The 16900-nt window shown below is 39.6% G+C and overlaps 3 protein-coding genes and 1 long non-coding RNA gene across 10 annotated transcripts in view; 2 read left to right on the top strand and 2 right to left on the bottom strand.

The window, feature by feature from the left end:
• LOC107221484 (protein disabled) overlaps window positions 1–6494 on the bottom strand; it is a 24261-nt gene extending 17767 nt beyond the window's left edge. For all 4 annotated transcript variants that reach the window (XM_046741689.1, XM_046741690.1, XM_015660487.2 and 1 more), the window contains exon 1: window positions 5131–6494. In XM_046741689.1, the coding sequence (XP_046597645.1) occupies window positions 5131–5167 (37 nt within the window). In that variant the 5' untranslated portion in view covers window positions 5168–6494. The remainder of the gene's footprint in view (window positions 1–5130) is intronic.
• On the top strand, window positions 842–13246 carry LOC124294758. The gene is made up of 3 exons (XR_006904688.1): window positions 842–852; window positions 4116–4118; window positions 11814–13246. It is a non-coding gene; the product is annotated as an uncharacterized LOC124294758 (long non-coding RNA).
• On the top strand, window positions 6640–10934 carry LOC107221483 (3-ketoacyl-CoA thiolase, mitochondrial). The gene is made up of 8 exons (XM_015660486.2): window positions 6640–6783; window positions 8027–8193; window positions 8286–8417; window positions 8856–9120; window positions 9343–9518; window positions 9643–9843; window positions 10441–10595; window positions 10691–10934. The coding sequence occupies exons 1-8, from the start codon at window positions 6765–6767 to the stop codon at window positions 10770–10772; spliced, it is 1197 nt and encodes a 398-aa protein (XP_015515972.1). The 5' UTR covers window positions 6640–6764; the 3' UTR covers window positions 10773–10934.
• LOC124294757 lies at window positions 11537–16900 on the bottom strand. 4 transcript variants are annotated; one of them, XR_006904687.1, is made up of 4 exons: window positions 14000–16900; window positions 12998–13818; window positions 12154–12323; window positions 11537–11940 (listed from the first exon to the last, which is right to left on the bottom strand). XR_006904687.1 is itself a non-coding variant. In XM_046741696.1 (4 exons), the coding sequence occupies exons 1-4, from the start codon at window positions 14199–14201 to the stop codon at window positions 11898–11900; spliced, it is 1236 nt and encodes a 411-aa protein (XP_046597652.1). In that variant the 3' UTR covers window positions 11537–11897. The 4 variants fall into 4 exon arrangements, 2 of the variants coding, with proteins under 2 accessions (XP_046597652.1, XP_046597651.1); XR_006904686.1 differs by having other exon boundaries at window positions 12154–12310; XM_046741696.1 differs by having other exon boundaries at window positions 14000–14201.

Here is a 16900-nt window from a genome sequence, read left to right as displayed (position 1 = left end):
ACTTAAAAAAAAACATGATTGTTTATTTGGGAAAAGCAATGAGGAAGAAACTGTATGGGTTGAACGTTGAAAATCGAATCGTTTCCGGCGGAACCGGAATTTGAAATCGAACGAGAGATCGTAACTTTTCATACTCATCATTTGATTGTAAAATTCTGTAAGTTTTACTTTTCTCATCAAGCCGTTTATTCCGAGATAATCGCGGAAGTTTGTCGTAGAGACGTACATTTTAAAAAAAAAAACTATTTCTCGTGTTCTGGTAGTTCGAGAAAAACGTGAAGATTCACGCAGTCAGTTTTCAGGTATCGAGAGATTCTCCCGTTACAGAAATATATTACATGCCGAATGCAGAAAAAAAGGTATCTCAAACACTCGATAGAAATTCAAACCCTTCGCTATCGTGACGGCACCTGTTTTTAAACTGCATTGCTCGGTGTCGGGGAAGAGAAGCAATTTAATTTCATCCCAGGGATGCCGAGCTGTATAGCTTAATAAGCGGCGTTAATGCGCTTACGCAGTTTTATCCGGTGGGTAGAACGCGTCGTCCCTTCCCATCCTCGATGTCGTATTTAACGACGTAAACCTCGAGCCAAGGGCTCGCGTGCGATACGTCACGGGCAAATCTGATCAATTATGCATCGCGTATAAGCGAATCGCCGCCACGGCGGGGGATGAATGGCCGGAAGCTCGAAGCACCGGCGGGTGGCTAACTCATCCGCCCTCCCTTTCGTTCCAATTTGTCGCGTTAAGATCATCCCTGTATTGTCGAGAGGCGTCGTATGCTCTCACAGAAAAGTAGTAACGCCGACAATAATGAACAATAGTAACAATTAATAACGGCACGCTCTTTCGGTACGACTGCAAATTTTTTGCCGAACACAAGATTTCGTGAAATTTTTCCAAGACGTGCAGAACCTAAAACCTAGTTTTTCCTCACATTTTCCCACTTCCAGTAAGTTACCGAAACCTGAATCGATCGATCAGCTTATTAACTCGTTGTTCGATTGAAATTTAATTCGAATCGAAGAAAAATATAACGTGGGTACAAAAAGGTCGGTCTGATCTAATTTTTTAATTCCCGTGACAGAAAAATGATGTTTTCAATTTTTTCCATAACTGAGTTGAAAATTTCCTGATACTTTCAAGTTGTTCCGACTTTATACAAAATCGAAATTTGGAATCGTCGGTATATAATCGATACGATTGTCGTATCAATCGCCGGAATATCATTCTGTTATCGTGTGCTATTAAAAATTGCGATGATTATAAGATACCATCCGGCGAGATCAGTATCCGGTACAAGATTGTATATCAATATAAGTCTTGTAAACAGGTTAAGCAATCCCTGCGCTCTGTTTCTTTTTTTTCTTTTTTTTTTTTTTTGGATCGAAATATTTTGCAATTTCAGCAATAAAAAATGAAAGAAAATAAAAACACATCTTTTGCGCGAATGAAAAATGCATTCGCATTCAACTCGTAATTGCGACGCATCAAATATACACAGTATTTACCAATGTTACGATAGCGACAATGTAAAAAAAAATTATTTGCCCACGTCAAGGTGGTTGGATTTAATTTTCGCAAGGGGATAAAGCCGAGGTCAGTCCGTTATGTATAACTCGTACTGTATAGATATAAAAGGATATAAAAGAGAAAATTTCCCGCATCGTTGTCATGTGTGCAAATATAATAAACCGTTAACGAATATGTACTGTACAAACTGCGTCTACCGTTTAATTGAAATTTTTGTTTGTTCCGAAGTCGATTTTCAGAATGGATTTATACGGCTCGTAACTTTGATCCGATGATTCATCCCCTCATATCTTCTCCGTACGTGGAACAAGTGTCATTTTTTTGACAACAGATATGTCGCGCACGCGTGACGCGTATTTATTTTCATACAGGAAGAAATATGCTGATTTTTGCAAATGTGAATTAATATACCGTAGGTTTATAACAAGAACTCAGGGTAGGTAACTAATTTATAATGTGAGCCGATTAAAAATCCAATTAAACGTATATTGTATAAATTTGTGATCTATACCTAAGCCCTTGATGAGTATAATTCGATCGTTGTTTCATTGATCTCACCTTTCTCCGAGCGCATCTTCTCCAGTCTGCGATTTTTCATAACGATGATCATCGAGGTAATGGACAAATACTTTGAAAATCGAATTATGTAAACAGTCACGTTTTTTCCTCCGGCGAAATAATTGTAGGATAGTAAAACGGTGGAAAACCCGGATGCTTACGGGGTGATTGAATCGAATCGGCGGATGGTGATCGAAAATCGCATCAATGAATGACAAGATAGAAGGGTATAAACCGCGTCCGAGCCGGCAGACTTAACTTTGATGACCAGAAACGAGACGAGGGCGAGTTGCTGTTCGGAGTTCCCGGAGGCGTCAGCCGCGTTGCCATGGCCACAGGGGATGAAAACCAGGGCTCGTTTTCCGACCTAAAGGAAAAAAGGCGTGCAGCCTGCGAAATTTCGAGAACTAGGATTTTTCGTAACGTAAACAAATTCGCGATGAAGAAGAAAATTGAACGAAAGACGGAGAGAGAGAAGAAAGAAGAAGGAGAAAAAAACAAAAAAAAAAATACGCGCACGCTTCGTCGGCGCTGAGAAAAAAGCAAGAAGTCGAAGCGAATGGGAAAAGGGAAATCTAACGAAGGAGAAAAAAAAAAAGTTTCGCCATTTATTCGTTTATCGCACGATATACGCTCGATTTGGAGAAACTCTTTCGGGGGTAGAAATGATCTTTTATTTTTTTTCTCAGGGTCGTTCATTTCGATTGCTTTGTTGTCCCGAGTTTTAATCAATTGCACAGGCATTCGTTCGTCTTCGAAATCACGTTTGCTGGAAATCGTGCTGGGCAAAGGGCGAAGGGCAAACACGAAATGGGGATGTTTTCCCAATCGGCATTAGATTGATGTCACGGACGCGTGCCGTCGGCCTCTAAATCCCGTTTGTCACTGCACGCATGGCGGAGGAGCAAACATTTTACGTCCGCACGCGCATCGAGGGGGACAATTTTGTTTAACAAATATTCTCCGCACCGTGTTTAATCGCAAACATACCCGCAAGCCATGTTCCCGTGGGATTACACGCCTCGACGCGATGTTACAACCCTGTAACGGTTATATCGGGGCAATCAGCCTCTCGACCGAGGACGATCTATTTATCAAGTTGTTGTACCTGTTCGTGATTATTTTTCTGTAGAAAAATGTGAATTATAAACACGCGGGTAGTTTTCCTTTCGCTTTTCAATAAAAATAGGTCGAAAGTTGCTTAAAATATGATTCAAGTTTCATTTGTAAGTTCAGGTTTGTCTAATTTTTGTATTTTCAAAGATACCTCCCAGTAGCTCACGAAAGTACAATAATTTTACAGACAATACTCAACGTACGATTATCGTACGAGATAAAATTCATAAAATGAATCGATTTGTTTTTTTTTTTTACGAACCAATGTCAAACAAGCGTACAAATTAATTGCCTTGGCAAAATGGAGGGTTGGAAAAATACGACAGGTGGGTATAATAACATCGTTGGAAAACGGAAACCACGTCATCGAACGGATGTGTATAATGACACAGGGTGCACGAAACCCCATGATAGCTATGTATATATGTATACATACATATGTAATATATAAAACGTCGGCAATGCCTGGAACGTGCCTAAATTGAGATACTCTATCGCTCCAGAGATTGCGGCGAGCCACTTGACCGTGTAAAAGAGAAAGGGAATAAAGAGCAGACGAAGAAAAGGAAAAGGGAAAAGGAAAATGCTGACAATTGATTTCATCTGCTTTCATGGCGTTCGACTAATTCGCTTTCCTCAGCTCGAGAACAGCTTATATGAGGTATCGAGGCTTCGAGGAGTGTATAAAAATTTAACAAATCCGTTCAGGAACATAATCTCTTCATTTTTGAAGAAAGAGACAGAGAGAGGCGTTTATACGTCCTGGGACATACTTATGAGGTCAGATGGTTATTAAAACACAAAATTAAAATAAAAAGTAATAAAAAGGTGAGTGAATAAATAAACAAATGAATGAGGTGAGAATTATTAAAAATCAAAAAAAAAAACTAAAAAAGAGATAGAGAGAGATCGTGAGCAGTATTTAAATTCGGTAAATGCATGGGAAAATAATAATTCATATTTATAATTATTCAGCTTAAATACGTTGCTATGATTATTATGTTTAATGACAGCTCAAGGTCTCGAGAAACATAACAATTCTTAGCTTTTTTGATCAAGCTAATCAAACAAGAAAATGATTTTTCTCGTCAATAAAAGAAGATCGATACAGATTGGCAAAAAAGTATCGCATCCTCGTGTTTTTCGTTTTTACAGAATTAGCTGGTATTCGACAGTTTTTCGCCAAAGAGTTGAAGACAGTGAATGATTTCACAAATTAAAAATACAAAAATTGAGTATCGTTTCGAAAGACAATAAATTTCTAATTCATTTTTGTCATCTTTGTATATTAAACTATAGTCGGTAAACAAAACCGTAAAATGTAGAGCAGTTCCGAAATGGTTTGAGGAGTATAAAATAAAAGAAAAAAAAAAAAGAAAAGGAAATCTTATCGCCGCACTTTGAAAGTGACTGAAATTCGAATGACGGTAAAAGTACAAGTTGAGAACCGTTTGCCGCTTTAACCTGATCGCGAGCGAAAATATCACGCTGGCGCCGTCTGTCAACGAGATATGGAACTAAATCCACGTTGTAGAGTTGGAAATACAGTTGCCTGCCAAAGGCTTACTCCGCCGTAGGTTGAACGAGCGGGCCGCCGAAGGCATTAACTATTTTATAAGATAAAAATTGATCTCCTCGGAATAGAAACGGCTCGGTGTAATTAAACACCTTATACCCACCTGCGGGGTTTCAACTTACCAGACGAAAGGTGCGTTGAACCTACTCGCTTGCGATACGCAACGAGATACCGGAAATAGACGCTGCAACGAAGTATGTAACGAAATGAAAACTGCACGTATAATTTAGCGCAGCGGCGGGTGAACCGAAAAATTAATGCGAATTGTTGTTACACGGATGCGATATCGTTTGATGAGTAAATTTTGAAATTCGAGTGGGAATTTTTTCTGTTGCAAATCTACTCACACTTGCAGGGGCTGTTCTTCTTCCTTAGGGTCTGCATCAGGCCACCGGCGTAGCGACGTCCGTTCAAAAAGCCTGCAATTTTTGCGTCTCGGTGTTCCTGAGCTTGCGGTTCTCTCTTTTTTCACGTCCCTAGTCTCCTCCTGTTCACCGATTCATCGCTAAGCTCGATACCGCAGGTCCGAGAGCCCTGAATATCCTCGGAGTTTCGCCGCCTTAACCGTTGATCGCGAAAAGGGTGAGGATTCGCACGGTGTGTCACAGGCACAATCACAATAACCATACCGCGTCACAACCACCGAGCGAAATTTCAACCCCGTGGGTAAAAACAATCGAGGAATATCGCGCGCGGCTAAATCGCGGGACTTTCGCTCGCGGGGCCCAAAATTTCGGGCTGGCCTGAAGGCCCGATAATCAAGCCCGCGGCACGGCTGTATAAGCGTGTGGAAATTTAGGGGGATCTGACAGCTGCCTGCCGGCACTGGCCTTCCTTCCATGCCCGCAACCCCATTGATCAATAATACAGTCGAGCGGTAGTACCGAGCGGATCCGTCTCGGCATGCACGGTATAATGTTCGAACCGCGAAAGCGTCGCCTGTCCAATCCGCGTCTTCGACGATTGTTCGCGAATTTTTTTCCGCGAGTGAGAGAATTCGAGAGCGTGGATCAGCCGCGGCTAGAGACGAATTCCGCAAGATATTTCGGGGCGAGACGCCGCGCAAGCTGATTGCACCGGGAAATTACAAAATGGCCACTGCTTTGGCCCACGCGGTTTATTGAAATCAATTGGTGAAATAATTCGCTCCTATACACACCGCATCGCCGTAATACCGTTGCGGTGAATTCGACCGCTTAGCGATTACGCAACGCGGCTACGTTTGTCCGACGAGGTGCATTGAAAACGCCATCCGAAGGCGCGCCTTTTCTTCCACACAATTTCAAATTGCGTTCCAAATCACGCGATCCACGCCTTCTTTCAATTGTATACACACAGGTATGCTTGAGGTGGGTTGTTTCATAGACTCCCTGCACGCTGTCCGATTTATTTCCTCTCGCATTGTCGAGTCAACCACGGGAATATAATCTCCCGTTTTATCGCTCCGATTTTTCGCTAAATCTTCACGTATGCGCGTCTTTTTTATCCGTCGAGGAGATAACGGAGTAGATCCGTCGTACGCAGGTCACGTATAATACGTGTCGGTAAGTTACCGACCGCGTCTAAAACGGCTCGATCATCCGAATATCAACGGACCGCAAATTTTTGATTAAAAAATGGTACAACGATAACTTTAAATTTAATATATTATTGCCAGTTAGTAAAAACGAAAAAAAAATTAATAAAAAATAAAAGAAAAACACTGTTCAATCAAGTTTAAAGTAAAAAAAATAAGCAATGTTTGAAAAACCTTTTAAAACCACGACCAGGAATTCATCAGCTGAATTTAGCTGCCGGAATTTCCGCAACGGAATTCAAGGCGCTAGCGTAGCCGTGAAGATACGTATGCGAAACACAGTAAACGACGTTTCATATTGGATAGTGGGGAGCCTGCGTGGACTTTGGACCTTTGATGGCTTGTAATAAGACTCAACTTCTCTGATTAACGCGTTAGTCCAACGTAGGTCAGAAAACAGAAATCATGTCGATCGCCACCAAAGGTACGATACTTTCTTTTATTATATCAATTTCGGTCAAGTCCCCAAAAATTGTCTGAGTTGACGAATTAGGGCGTTTCGGAGGTTCTTCTCAGAGCCACTCGAGTGGCAGACTCGTCTCGACGGCTGGATTAACTCACAGAACTGTTCCTTTTCTCTGTTGGCTCAACGAGTGTAAACTCACCATCGAGACTCGTTTCGATCTTTCTATTTTTCATTTTTCCGTCACTCCCACTCATTGTCAGTCGAGGTTCTTCGATTAAACCTTTTATTCCTTGACCGATACGCGGAACGCGTTTGAGCCAATATTTTGACCGCCCGATTCGGAAGCATTTCCATTTTGATCAAGTGAGACTTGTTATTTGAAACTCATTAACTGTCATTCAAATTGTAACGTAATCTTGGCGTGACTTTATTTTAACTCGAATGATATATTATGTGTAATGTAACATGAGTTTGCGCAATGTTTCGAACTCTAGACTATGGAATTTTATATTGCGCCACAGCAAACGGAACGATTTTTTTTAACTTTATTATTTCATTCAGATTCTTACTTTACTCCAATTGACTTCAGACGCGAACTTCCAGAGATAATTTTGATCAACCTCACATTTTATCAAACGTTACGTGTGAAACGTATTATTCGAAATTGTGACCACGAGTCGTATTATTTGTTTAAGCTTCGTTCCGTTTGCAGATGTTCTTGTGATTCAATTTTAGCACCATTTTATCCACACCTTTTGCACGTAATAGAAATAATAATACACGTTGAAACGTATCGTGTATTGTTGTAACTACTTTTATTATCTAGAGTATTTAATTATACCCCGTGGACTTTGCTATGCTGAACGCGTTCCGATACTAGATATCAGAGATTATTTTCAATAACAACATAAATTGAAGATAAAAATTGCGTCAATGATTACACGTTCAAATTTTACAGTTCAAAATTGAGTAATCTGAAGATATTATTTCACATATTTGCGGAGCAGCGATCGTTCAATTTTCATTAATATTCAAACGTTTGTAACCGTTTGTTTTTAAAAGTAAAATACTACCGCATCCGTTCGATTTTTTTATACCTGCTAAAATTCACTTCGATTGTCGAGCTTGTGATTAAAAAAAAAAAAAAAAAAAATACCATCCAATCGACTACTCGGAATAACTATCCTCGTTCAATTTTCAAAATCGACAAAGCTCTCGAGATCATATATATTAATCAATAACCGTATTATCGTTGTTTAAGGAATATTCATCGTCGCCGCGAAGCGAACCCCTTTCGGGACACTGGGTGGTAAATTCGTGAACAAGTCTGCGATCGAGCTTCAGGAAGTGGCTGCAAAGGCAGCGATAACAGCAGGTGGATTGAAACCTGAACAGATCGACAGTGTCGTAATCGGAAACGTGTTGGTGGTACGTAAAATTTGACTCGCGAATGTTGCGTTGCGGTAAACGTTGTCTCTCCATAAAATCATCTCTCAAATCTCATTCCAACACGTTTCCAGAACACATCGTCTGACGGAGCATTTCTCCCAAGACATGTTCTCCTCAAAAGTGGAATTCCTCTGGACAGACCCGCCCTTGGAATAAATCGTCTATGCGGATCCGGATTTCAGTCCATTGTTAACGGAGCTCAAGTGAGTATATAAATTACGGTGTTTCAAAATAAAAAATAAATTTTTATAAATTAATTCCTAACAATTCACTCTTTCGAACGGTTGATGGTTATTTGAGGAATAAATTTATCATAAAATGATAAGAGACCTTTTTTGAAGAGCGTTCAATTCTCTGCAAAAATATTTTTGCGAGTTTTCTGTACGAAGCATCGTTAGCCAGTTATAAAAATCAGGAGGAGCAAAAACCATTTTTCACATGTCATTCTTATGGAAATTGGAATGTTAATATTAAGAGCTCGAATTATAACAGGTGTATTTTTATATCTAAATGAAACTTTTGACCCTTTGGTAAGAAAAAATTTAAAAAAATTCTTTTTTCAAACACTCTGATATAAATGGAGTACAAAAATAAAGAGATAGAAGCGCAAACTCTGATTTCGAATCGTTTTTGGTATTCAGAACATCCTCGTCGGAGATTCCCATGTAGTTCTCACCGGCGGAACGGACAACATGAGTCAGGCACCTTTCATCGCTAGGAACATCAGGTTTGGGACAACATTGGGTCAAAATTACTCACTGGAAGACAGTCTGTGGGTGGGATTGACCGACACGTACTGCAAAATGCCGATGGCGATAACTGCCGAGACTCTCGGCGCTAAGTACGGAATAAAGAGGGAAGAAGTCGACGCGTTTGCTCTCAGAAGCCAGAAGCTGTGGAAGGCGGGTGAGTAGAGAATCTTCGATCGTCAAGATCGAGGAGAAGCGCGAGGTTGGAGTTAGCGACTAATCGTCGTAGAAAAGATCCGCAATTTTGCAAAATTATAACGACCAATTTGAAGGGGTTGGTTGAGTTTGCAGAACAGAATCGTGTTCTCGTCACATTGCAGCCTCTTTGAAAATTGAACTCAAAGGATAATTGATGACTTGAGGTGTGATTCTTTCACAGCCAATGACGCCGGGTACTTCAAGGAAGAATTGGCCCCTGTCACCGTTCAGGTAAAGAGGAAGGAAGTCGTCGTCAACGTCGACGAACATCCTCGCCCTGAGACAACGCCCGAAGGACTCGCCAAGCTGCCGACTATCTTCAAGAAGGACGGACTCGTAACTGCCGGCACAGCATCGGTGGGTGAATTCGATTTTAGAAGTTCTCTTGAAGAAGGATAATCTTCACCGGCATGGTTGATGTACAAGCTCATTTTCTACCGAGTCTAGCGCCGTTTCGTTAAATGTTTGAATCGTTCTTCAGGGAATCTGCGACGGCGCTGGAGCCGTGATTGTGGCCAGTGAAGAAGCCGTCAAGTCCCAGGGTCTTAAGCCTTTGGCCAGACTCGTCGGCTACAGCGTCGTCGGTGTCGAACCCAGCATCATGGGTATCGGACCTGCTCCGGCGATCAAAAACCTTCTCAAGGCCACCGGGAAGACGTTGAACGACATTGACATTGTCGAGGTAATTTTACCCTCTCAGTTTTTTCCAGCTGGTCATTTCCGTGGAATTTCTACGGACGTGAAATCATTAGTTTCAATCAGAAGGGACCGAAAATCATGAAAAATTCGTATTGAAGCTTTACATCTGATTCTAATCGTTCCGCATGATTTGTACTTTTCGTTATCAATCACTAACCGAGTAAATCGGTGATCTCTGAAAGTGATAATACCGTTGGAACAACTATCCGAACAGAATCGTACTTATCGGGGGAAGGGTGGGGGGCAACTTGGGCGGTTTAAATCATTACTCTCAATTAAAAAGCTATAAAGACTTTCTGGTAACGGCTAGAAAACTAATTTTTATTTTCTACGTAGAACTATATTTTTCGATTGTGGTGAAAAATGAAAATAGTTAAGCACTGAGCGGTGACGGGAACTAAAAATTTCTCTCGAAAACAGATGACTGTAAAAAAAAAAAAATGAAAATGAAAACAAACAAACAACGTTTTATGAATCTAAGACTCGCGTATCAGGAATGGAATGTGAAATGGTATGACAGGTTCTTTGCCTTTCGTATAACCGAGCGATTCCCATGATCAATGCTTTTCCTTTTTGCCAGATCAACGAAGCCTTTGGTGCGCAAACTTTGGCCTGCGCCAAAGACCTTGACCTGGACTTGAGCAAGCTTAACGTGAACGGCGGTGCCATCGCCTTGGGACATCCTCTCGCTGCTTCCGGATCGAGGATCACCGGACATCTCGTTCACGAGTTGAGGTGAGTGATCGACGTTTAAACGTAGACTCGGCATTTCGATCGGTATTACGTGATACTGACCAAAGACTAATTTCTCGACTTCCTTACTTCTGCAGGAGAAGGAAGGCCAAGTTTGGAATCGGTTCGGCGTGTATCGGCGGCGGACAAGGCATTGCTCTTCTCATCGAGGCTGTTTGATCGAGTGTTTGATTTTCTTTAGGAAAATGCAATGCAACTACTCTGCACTAGCTGAAAATTTTTGATAAATGTGATCGGTTGAGTTATTGAAGCGCAATTTATACATGTTATACACATAATATAGAACTGTAATTTTTATACTTCCATTATACGATACAGTAACCCAATAAACAATGCCAGTATATAAAGCGTATGAAATTCGTCAAAAAAGAACGTTTTATTCTGTAGAATAAACGTGCAGCACCTACGTATTTTATTGCGAAGAATGTCCGCCGTGATTTCGGTTTATTAAACGTTTTTGGTGGACGTCTTACGATAGTTGTTCATATGCAAATTTTATACGTTTGAAACCAAACATTTATAAATCGTATCTCAATTTGTTGATAAAACGTATCGAAAATCCGTTATTTTAATATTTATGGTAATCGTCTAATATTTGGATATTGATGACTACTAAGAGACGTTTCGCAAGTACGTTTTAACACTCAAATTATGAAGGAAATTTTTTCTATTAAAATGTGTTGACAATGTCCGTTTAACTAACGTGACAAAATGTTTTCTGTTAATGACGCTTTAATCTTTCATTATTTATGTCTAAACGAATATTATACAGTGTTAAAAAACGTTTTTAATTGGACCTCTAGACTTGAATACATAACGTATCTTGGATGTGTAATTGAAAGCGTATATAGTACACTGCTATAGAGGAAGATCATTTCACGTTAGCTAGAAACAAGTCTGGGTTGAGTTAGAAAGCGTACGAATTTAGTTTATATATGTGAATCGATTTTATTATATCTTTGTTAGAACGTTACACAAATATCTTATATCTATAAATACTCATTTATCAAAAAAAAAGGTACATCTTGTAGCTCATAGACACAGCTCAACCTACACTATACTTTCGTCTTCACGGTAGTTACAACTAACAGAAAACGCTAAGAATATTACACTTATATCAGAAATATTTATATGCCTGTATGATTTGTACTTTTATATGACTGTTTTTAAAATTAGTTGACGTTTACCACAGTTTCTTAGCCCTTCTTTCGTACATAGGCATGCCGTGATCGAGCTAGTTTTAACCAGTCTTTCACGGCACACGAAACACTGGTTTCGGTTGCATCACCAATTTCCTTCTTGCCAAGAAAGGTTTGTTTCACAGCCTCTGAGAAAAAATACATCAAAAGGAAGGTACAATATCACGATATTGATAACTGATAAGGAATAATTTCAATGTAAATTGTGATGAATCTCGAATATATTGGGAAAAAAGTTAACAGTTTGCATAATTTGAATAATAATGTGTGAATAATATTGTTTTCACACGATAAATCCAAGTAATAACTGTTTCTCGAAAATTTCATGAATTATTCATTACCGTAAACAGTTTCCATTGTCAATGTCTTTTGAAATGGGACTTTGTCCCTCCCTGCCCAATTGAATTGCATCGCTAATTCGTTTGTGAGTAGTGACCTCATTATAGCCAACACACATTGGCGACCGCTTGTCCCTCCAACAGAAGCCAGTTTCCCGGTCTGCAACAAAATACTAAAATGAATGAATGTCGAATTGAATTCAAAATATTCTTACTGTTATCAACATCGATAACAATTTTGACTAGTTGGAGATTGTCGATTCCTAATATTTTTTCAGCATTTTTTAACGTTAACCCTCTCGATCAGACCGAGACCGATTTCATGTTGAATGAAAATCTCTCACCATATTGATATTTCGATGGGTGAAAGCAGTTTACCTCAGGGTTTAGGAGTATCTATAAGGCCATCTGACCTTGCTTAATGGAACTATGCAGTTAGAACCCTGACCTTGCGACCGATACAGTTTTATGAAGCCTCAAAGTGCGTGTTGCGTAGAAGCAACATACGGTCCGAGAGGGTTAAAACGTTACGAACCGCAATTCTGTATGCCTGTAGTAATTTTCATTATTCCTTTGCAGTCAACACATACCGAGCGTATTCTTCAATGAGAGACAACCCCCTCCCTAGTGCTAAGCCAACTCAGGCACATGACGCGTACGTGAAGTTCGGTCGAGTGGAGACTAACATGGCCACTGGCATTCTATCCCCTCCCGGCCGAGCCTCATGTGCCTGTGTTGGTTTGCGCTAGGGAGGGGGTTGGCCCTCATTGAAGAATACGCTCGGTATTAGTACCTATCCGTATGTCATGACATACATATTTTGAATATGATTGCAAGGTCTACTCACTAAATAAGTTCGATGCTCTTCGGATTTCAGGATATTTTCGAGGTTGGAGAAGTCTTCCATGGAGTTAAGAGGAAGTTTTGGGAATTCGGCTGGTTTCTTTGTTACGTCGATGCTGACTTCCTTCTGTTTTGAGAAGATTTTACGTAGTAGCAGATGGTTTTGTTCAGTGTAGGATTTAATGTGTTCTAAATACTGCAGAGTTTTTTCTTCAAAGGTATTCTGTTCGCGTGATGTGGTCGGGGTTGAAGGTTCAAGTTGTGAAAAGGATCTTGATAAGTCATATTGCGTGGTAGACCTGATGATCCTACTAGAAATGTTTCTATTTGATGTTTCATATCCAGACAACTGATTCGGTGACTCATGGGAATTATCATTATACTGGTGCTGTACGATCTTGTGGGCCAAGTTTTTCTTTGGTGTCTGATTTTTGGTAGATCCTTTGGCTGAGTTAATGTAGCGAGTATTCTTATTACGGTTAGAAGTCGATTCATCGACTTCGGACGGTGGCAAATTCTCGTCAGCTGAAGAGGTGTAACCTAAACTACTTGAACTTTCACGAGAACGCTTCGTTTTTTTTTTTTTGTTACTAACGTGTCGATTTTTAGCCTTCTTCTTGTCGGTTTTGTGTTTACGTTTTTTCTTTTGCGGCTCAGGTTCGACATCATCACTGTTCGTAGCTTCATTCTCGTCCACGTCATTGGTAATATCTTGCTGAGGTATTACAGTGGATTTTTTAGCGATGTTGCGAATTATTCCGGATTCATCGGACGTGCCCAGCTCCAGTAGGCGCGCCATCGTTGCTTCGGTGTCGTGGTAGTCATCTGTTAGTTAATCAAGGAATATCAATCAATACCGAATGCTCATTGATTAGCAAAATTAATCACAAATGTACAATATGATCAAAATATATCGTCGTAACTCTTATCCAAGTGAAAATTAATATGATTGAAACATTCAATCCGTATACAATTGTAAAAAAAAGTTCTACGTTCCAATAATCACCTCCGGTATGCAGTACTTTGTGAATGGCAAACTTTGGCCATGTTTTTTCATAGGCAGCCTTTGATTTTACAAGTTTTGTAAAATGATCTTCAGTTTTTGTCCGTGGCCAGTAACATTGGGTGTTGTTTTCGACCAGCCAAAGAACTGGTACCAATGCGCATTCTCTATCTTCGCCAACCAAGAATTCAATCACCGCATACATAGTTCTGCAGCACGACTGAGTAAAAACATCGTTAAATGTATCATATTCTCTAGTCTGGTGTATAAATTTATATTTGATCAAAATTCAAGCACTTTTATTCCACTCTGAGCAAAAAGTGCCAGTTTAAAAGTTTTTAATTAGGACATCAACATAGGAATATGCAAGGTAGTATATAAGTTAAAAGATGAATCGATCATGAAACATTATGAAGATTTTGGGAACGCATGTCTAACCAATACTTGAACGTCAATGTGACGTACAAAACTATAATAAATCAGCTCAAAAGTGATGTTATGAACATATGGTAGAGTTGGGTATATTGGACTACTAGGTAAATTAGACTCGGCATATACGGTATATGGTAATAGGTATACGATAATGTTATTTTTTGCTAAACATCTCAATTGAAGCAAACTTTTAATATAAAAGAGATAATGAACCTACGATTCTCGGGAATGTGTGCGAGGTAGACATAGACATACTATACATGTCTTGAACGAATCCCTCTTCCTCGTACACATTGCCGAGAATCGTAGGTTCATCATCTGTTTTTTGTCGAGAGCTCGTTTCGTTGAGATGTTTAACAAAAAATAAAAATTTTATTTCATTTCGTGTAGTATCGGAGTTACTGCGAAACCATCTTTAAATGGAAGACAGACGAATTTATGTAATATATCATCGACGCGATAAGATTTCGCTACGTTGAAACTTCTTACGAAAAAAATCCCTAGTTTGGAAGATTTAATAGGTTTCTGATAAAGGTCTCGCTTGTACTTGAACGGAGTACCTATAATTCTATATTCTCCGGCAATGAAAAGGATTGATTTGATCACTAATATTTCTGTCCCACAAGCTACTACATTATCCGGCCTTTTTATTGATATTTTGAATTTTTTCGTTTCCAGAGCCTGACATTCACGAGAATTTCCAATAAATTTGGGTTTAGGAATAAATTTTTCCTGACAATTAGTTTTACGAATAGAACTTAGTTCTTCAAGTCGATTACTCAGCTGCTGCAGCGGCAAGCGTTTCGATCGAATAAGTCGTTTCAAATGGCCCAAATGATTTTCATACACAAAGCAACTGTATTCTTCTAATGGGCCAAATCGTTCTACGTCGTCTATGACATGCAGCAGCGAATGTACATTATATACGACAAAGTTTTGTCCGTATATCTTAGCACCTTGAGTAACGAATTTTTCGATCATATCTTGCGCGATGTTTCGAAAACGCGAGAACAAGGCTGTATTCGATAGAATATACACGGCGGCAGACAATAATAAAAAATGTTTGTACTTTTTTCGATCTAGCACATCCCGCATTACAACAGGGCCGGAATATAACAAGAAAAATCTAAATTCTGTCGCTTTCCATCGATGCAAATCCAAAAATCCACGGGGCTTTCGAGGAAACTCTGCCGGAACATATCGCGCCAATAGTTTCATTATACGTTCAATTTCTAACAAAATATCCTTAGACAATTTGCAATCACGTGAACCCTCGACCCAGTATTTAAGGAGCAACCTCTTCAAAATTCCCAGGTAGATTAAATGCATGGGATCTAAAGGAAATTGGGAGACTAGTCCCACGTAAAGATCTAAAAGAGGCGAACGTCCTTTAACGTGACGATCGTTTTCACTAGGTGCAACAAAATCACTATCTTTTCGCTTCTGGAATTCGGTGTCACATGGATAACACAGTTTACGGTTGAGATGAACTGCGCGAATCTTACACCTCTCGCAAGCATCCTTACCCGAATGTCCTAAACACATTTTCAACATAGATCTCGCGGGCGCGTCACACGCGAATAAACCAACTCTGACAAAGTATTTGGTGCCATTAAACTCAAAACCATTGGTGCTTAAACGTGACGTTTCTTTAATTAAATCTCGTAAATATGAAGATAGTGGCATCGGTTTACCCGTACCATAATAAACACCAATTACAAATGGGCTATCATCGATCATTGAAATACTGCGTCCCAAAATTGGCCAAAATGATGTTCCGCTACTTTTATAAACGGGAATCCCATCAATATTAAAATCAACTCGCAACGTATGTTCAGGTGACAGTCCTTTTTTGAGACCTGACTCGAGTTTTTGTCTCAAGCATTTCTCCAAACCGAAATAACACATTTCTCCGTTGTCTAAATTTAACGTTTCAATACGTCGTGACGTGTGAAGTAGAGTCCTAGCACTTAAGGGTAAGATAGGATGTGCTGGTTTCAATAATGCTAGCAATTGATCGATCGCGTTATGTGTGATGTTATTTGAAGATGCCCAGTCGCGCAAATTTTCAACAAAGTTCGTTTCATCATCTAAATGCACTTCATCGCTGACGGAACTTGAATTATCTTCAGAACTGTACAACGTAGCTTTGATGCTATCTATGTCACTTTCGATGTCTTTGAAATCTTTATTATCGCGGTTCGAATTAGAGTTTTCTTCATTCTGTTCATTACTTTGATGGATATGATCAACATCATAATCGCTATCTATAGAGTGCACATATTCTCCGATACAAGACACATGTTCATGACTAGCATCTTTTAATTGTGATTTCGTAAGGTGCTCGAGTGCACAATTATTGCCTGCAATACTCAGTAATACTTTACGAGTATTTATAGCTGTTTTGCGACGCAAATGTCGTTTACTCAGAACTTTTAAATCATGAGGCATGTTATAAAACTAAATAATAAT

The sequence above is a fragment of the Neodiprion lecontei genome, chromosome 5, assembly GCF_021901455.1.
Source record: "Neodiprion lecontei isolate iyNeoLeco1 chromosome 5, iyNeoLeco1.1, whole genome shotgun sequence".
Taxonomy (NCBI): Eukaryota; Metazoa; Arthropoda; class Insecta; order Hymenoptera; family Diprionidae; genus Neodiprion; species Neodiprion lecontei.
The sequence above is the reverse complement of the archived record's forward strand: the minus strand, read 5'-3'. Positions and strand labels throughout refer to the sequence as shown.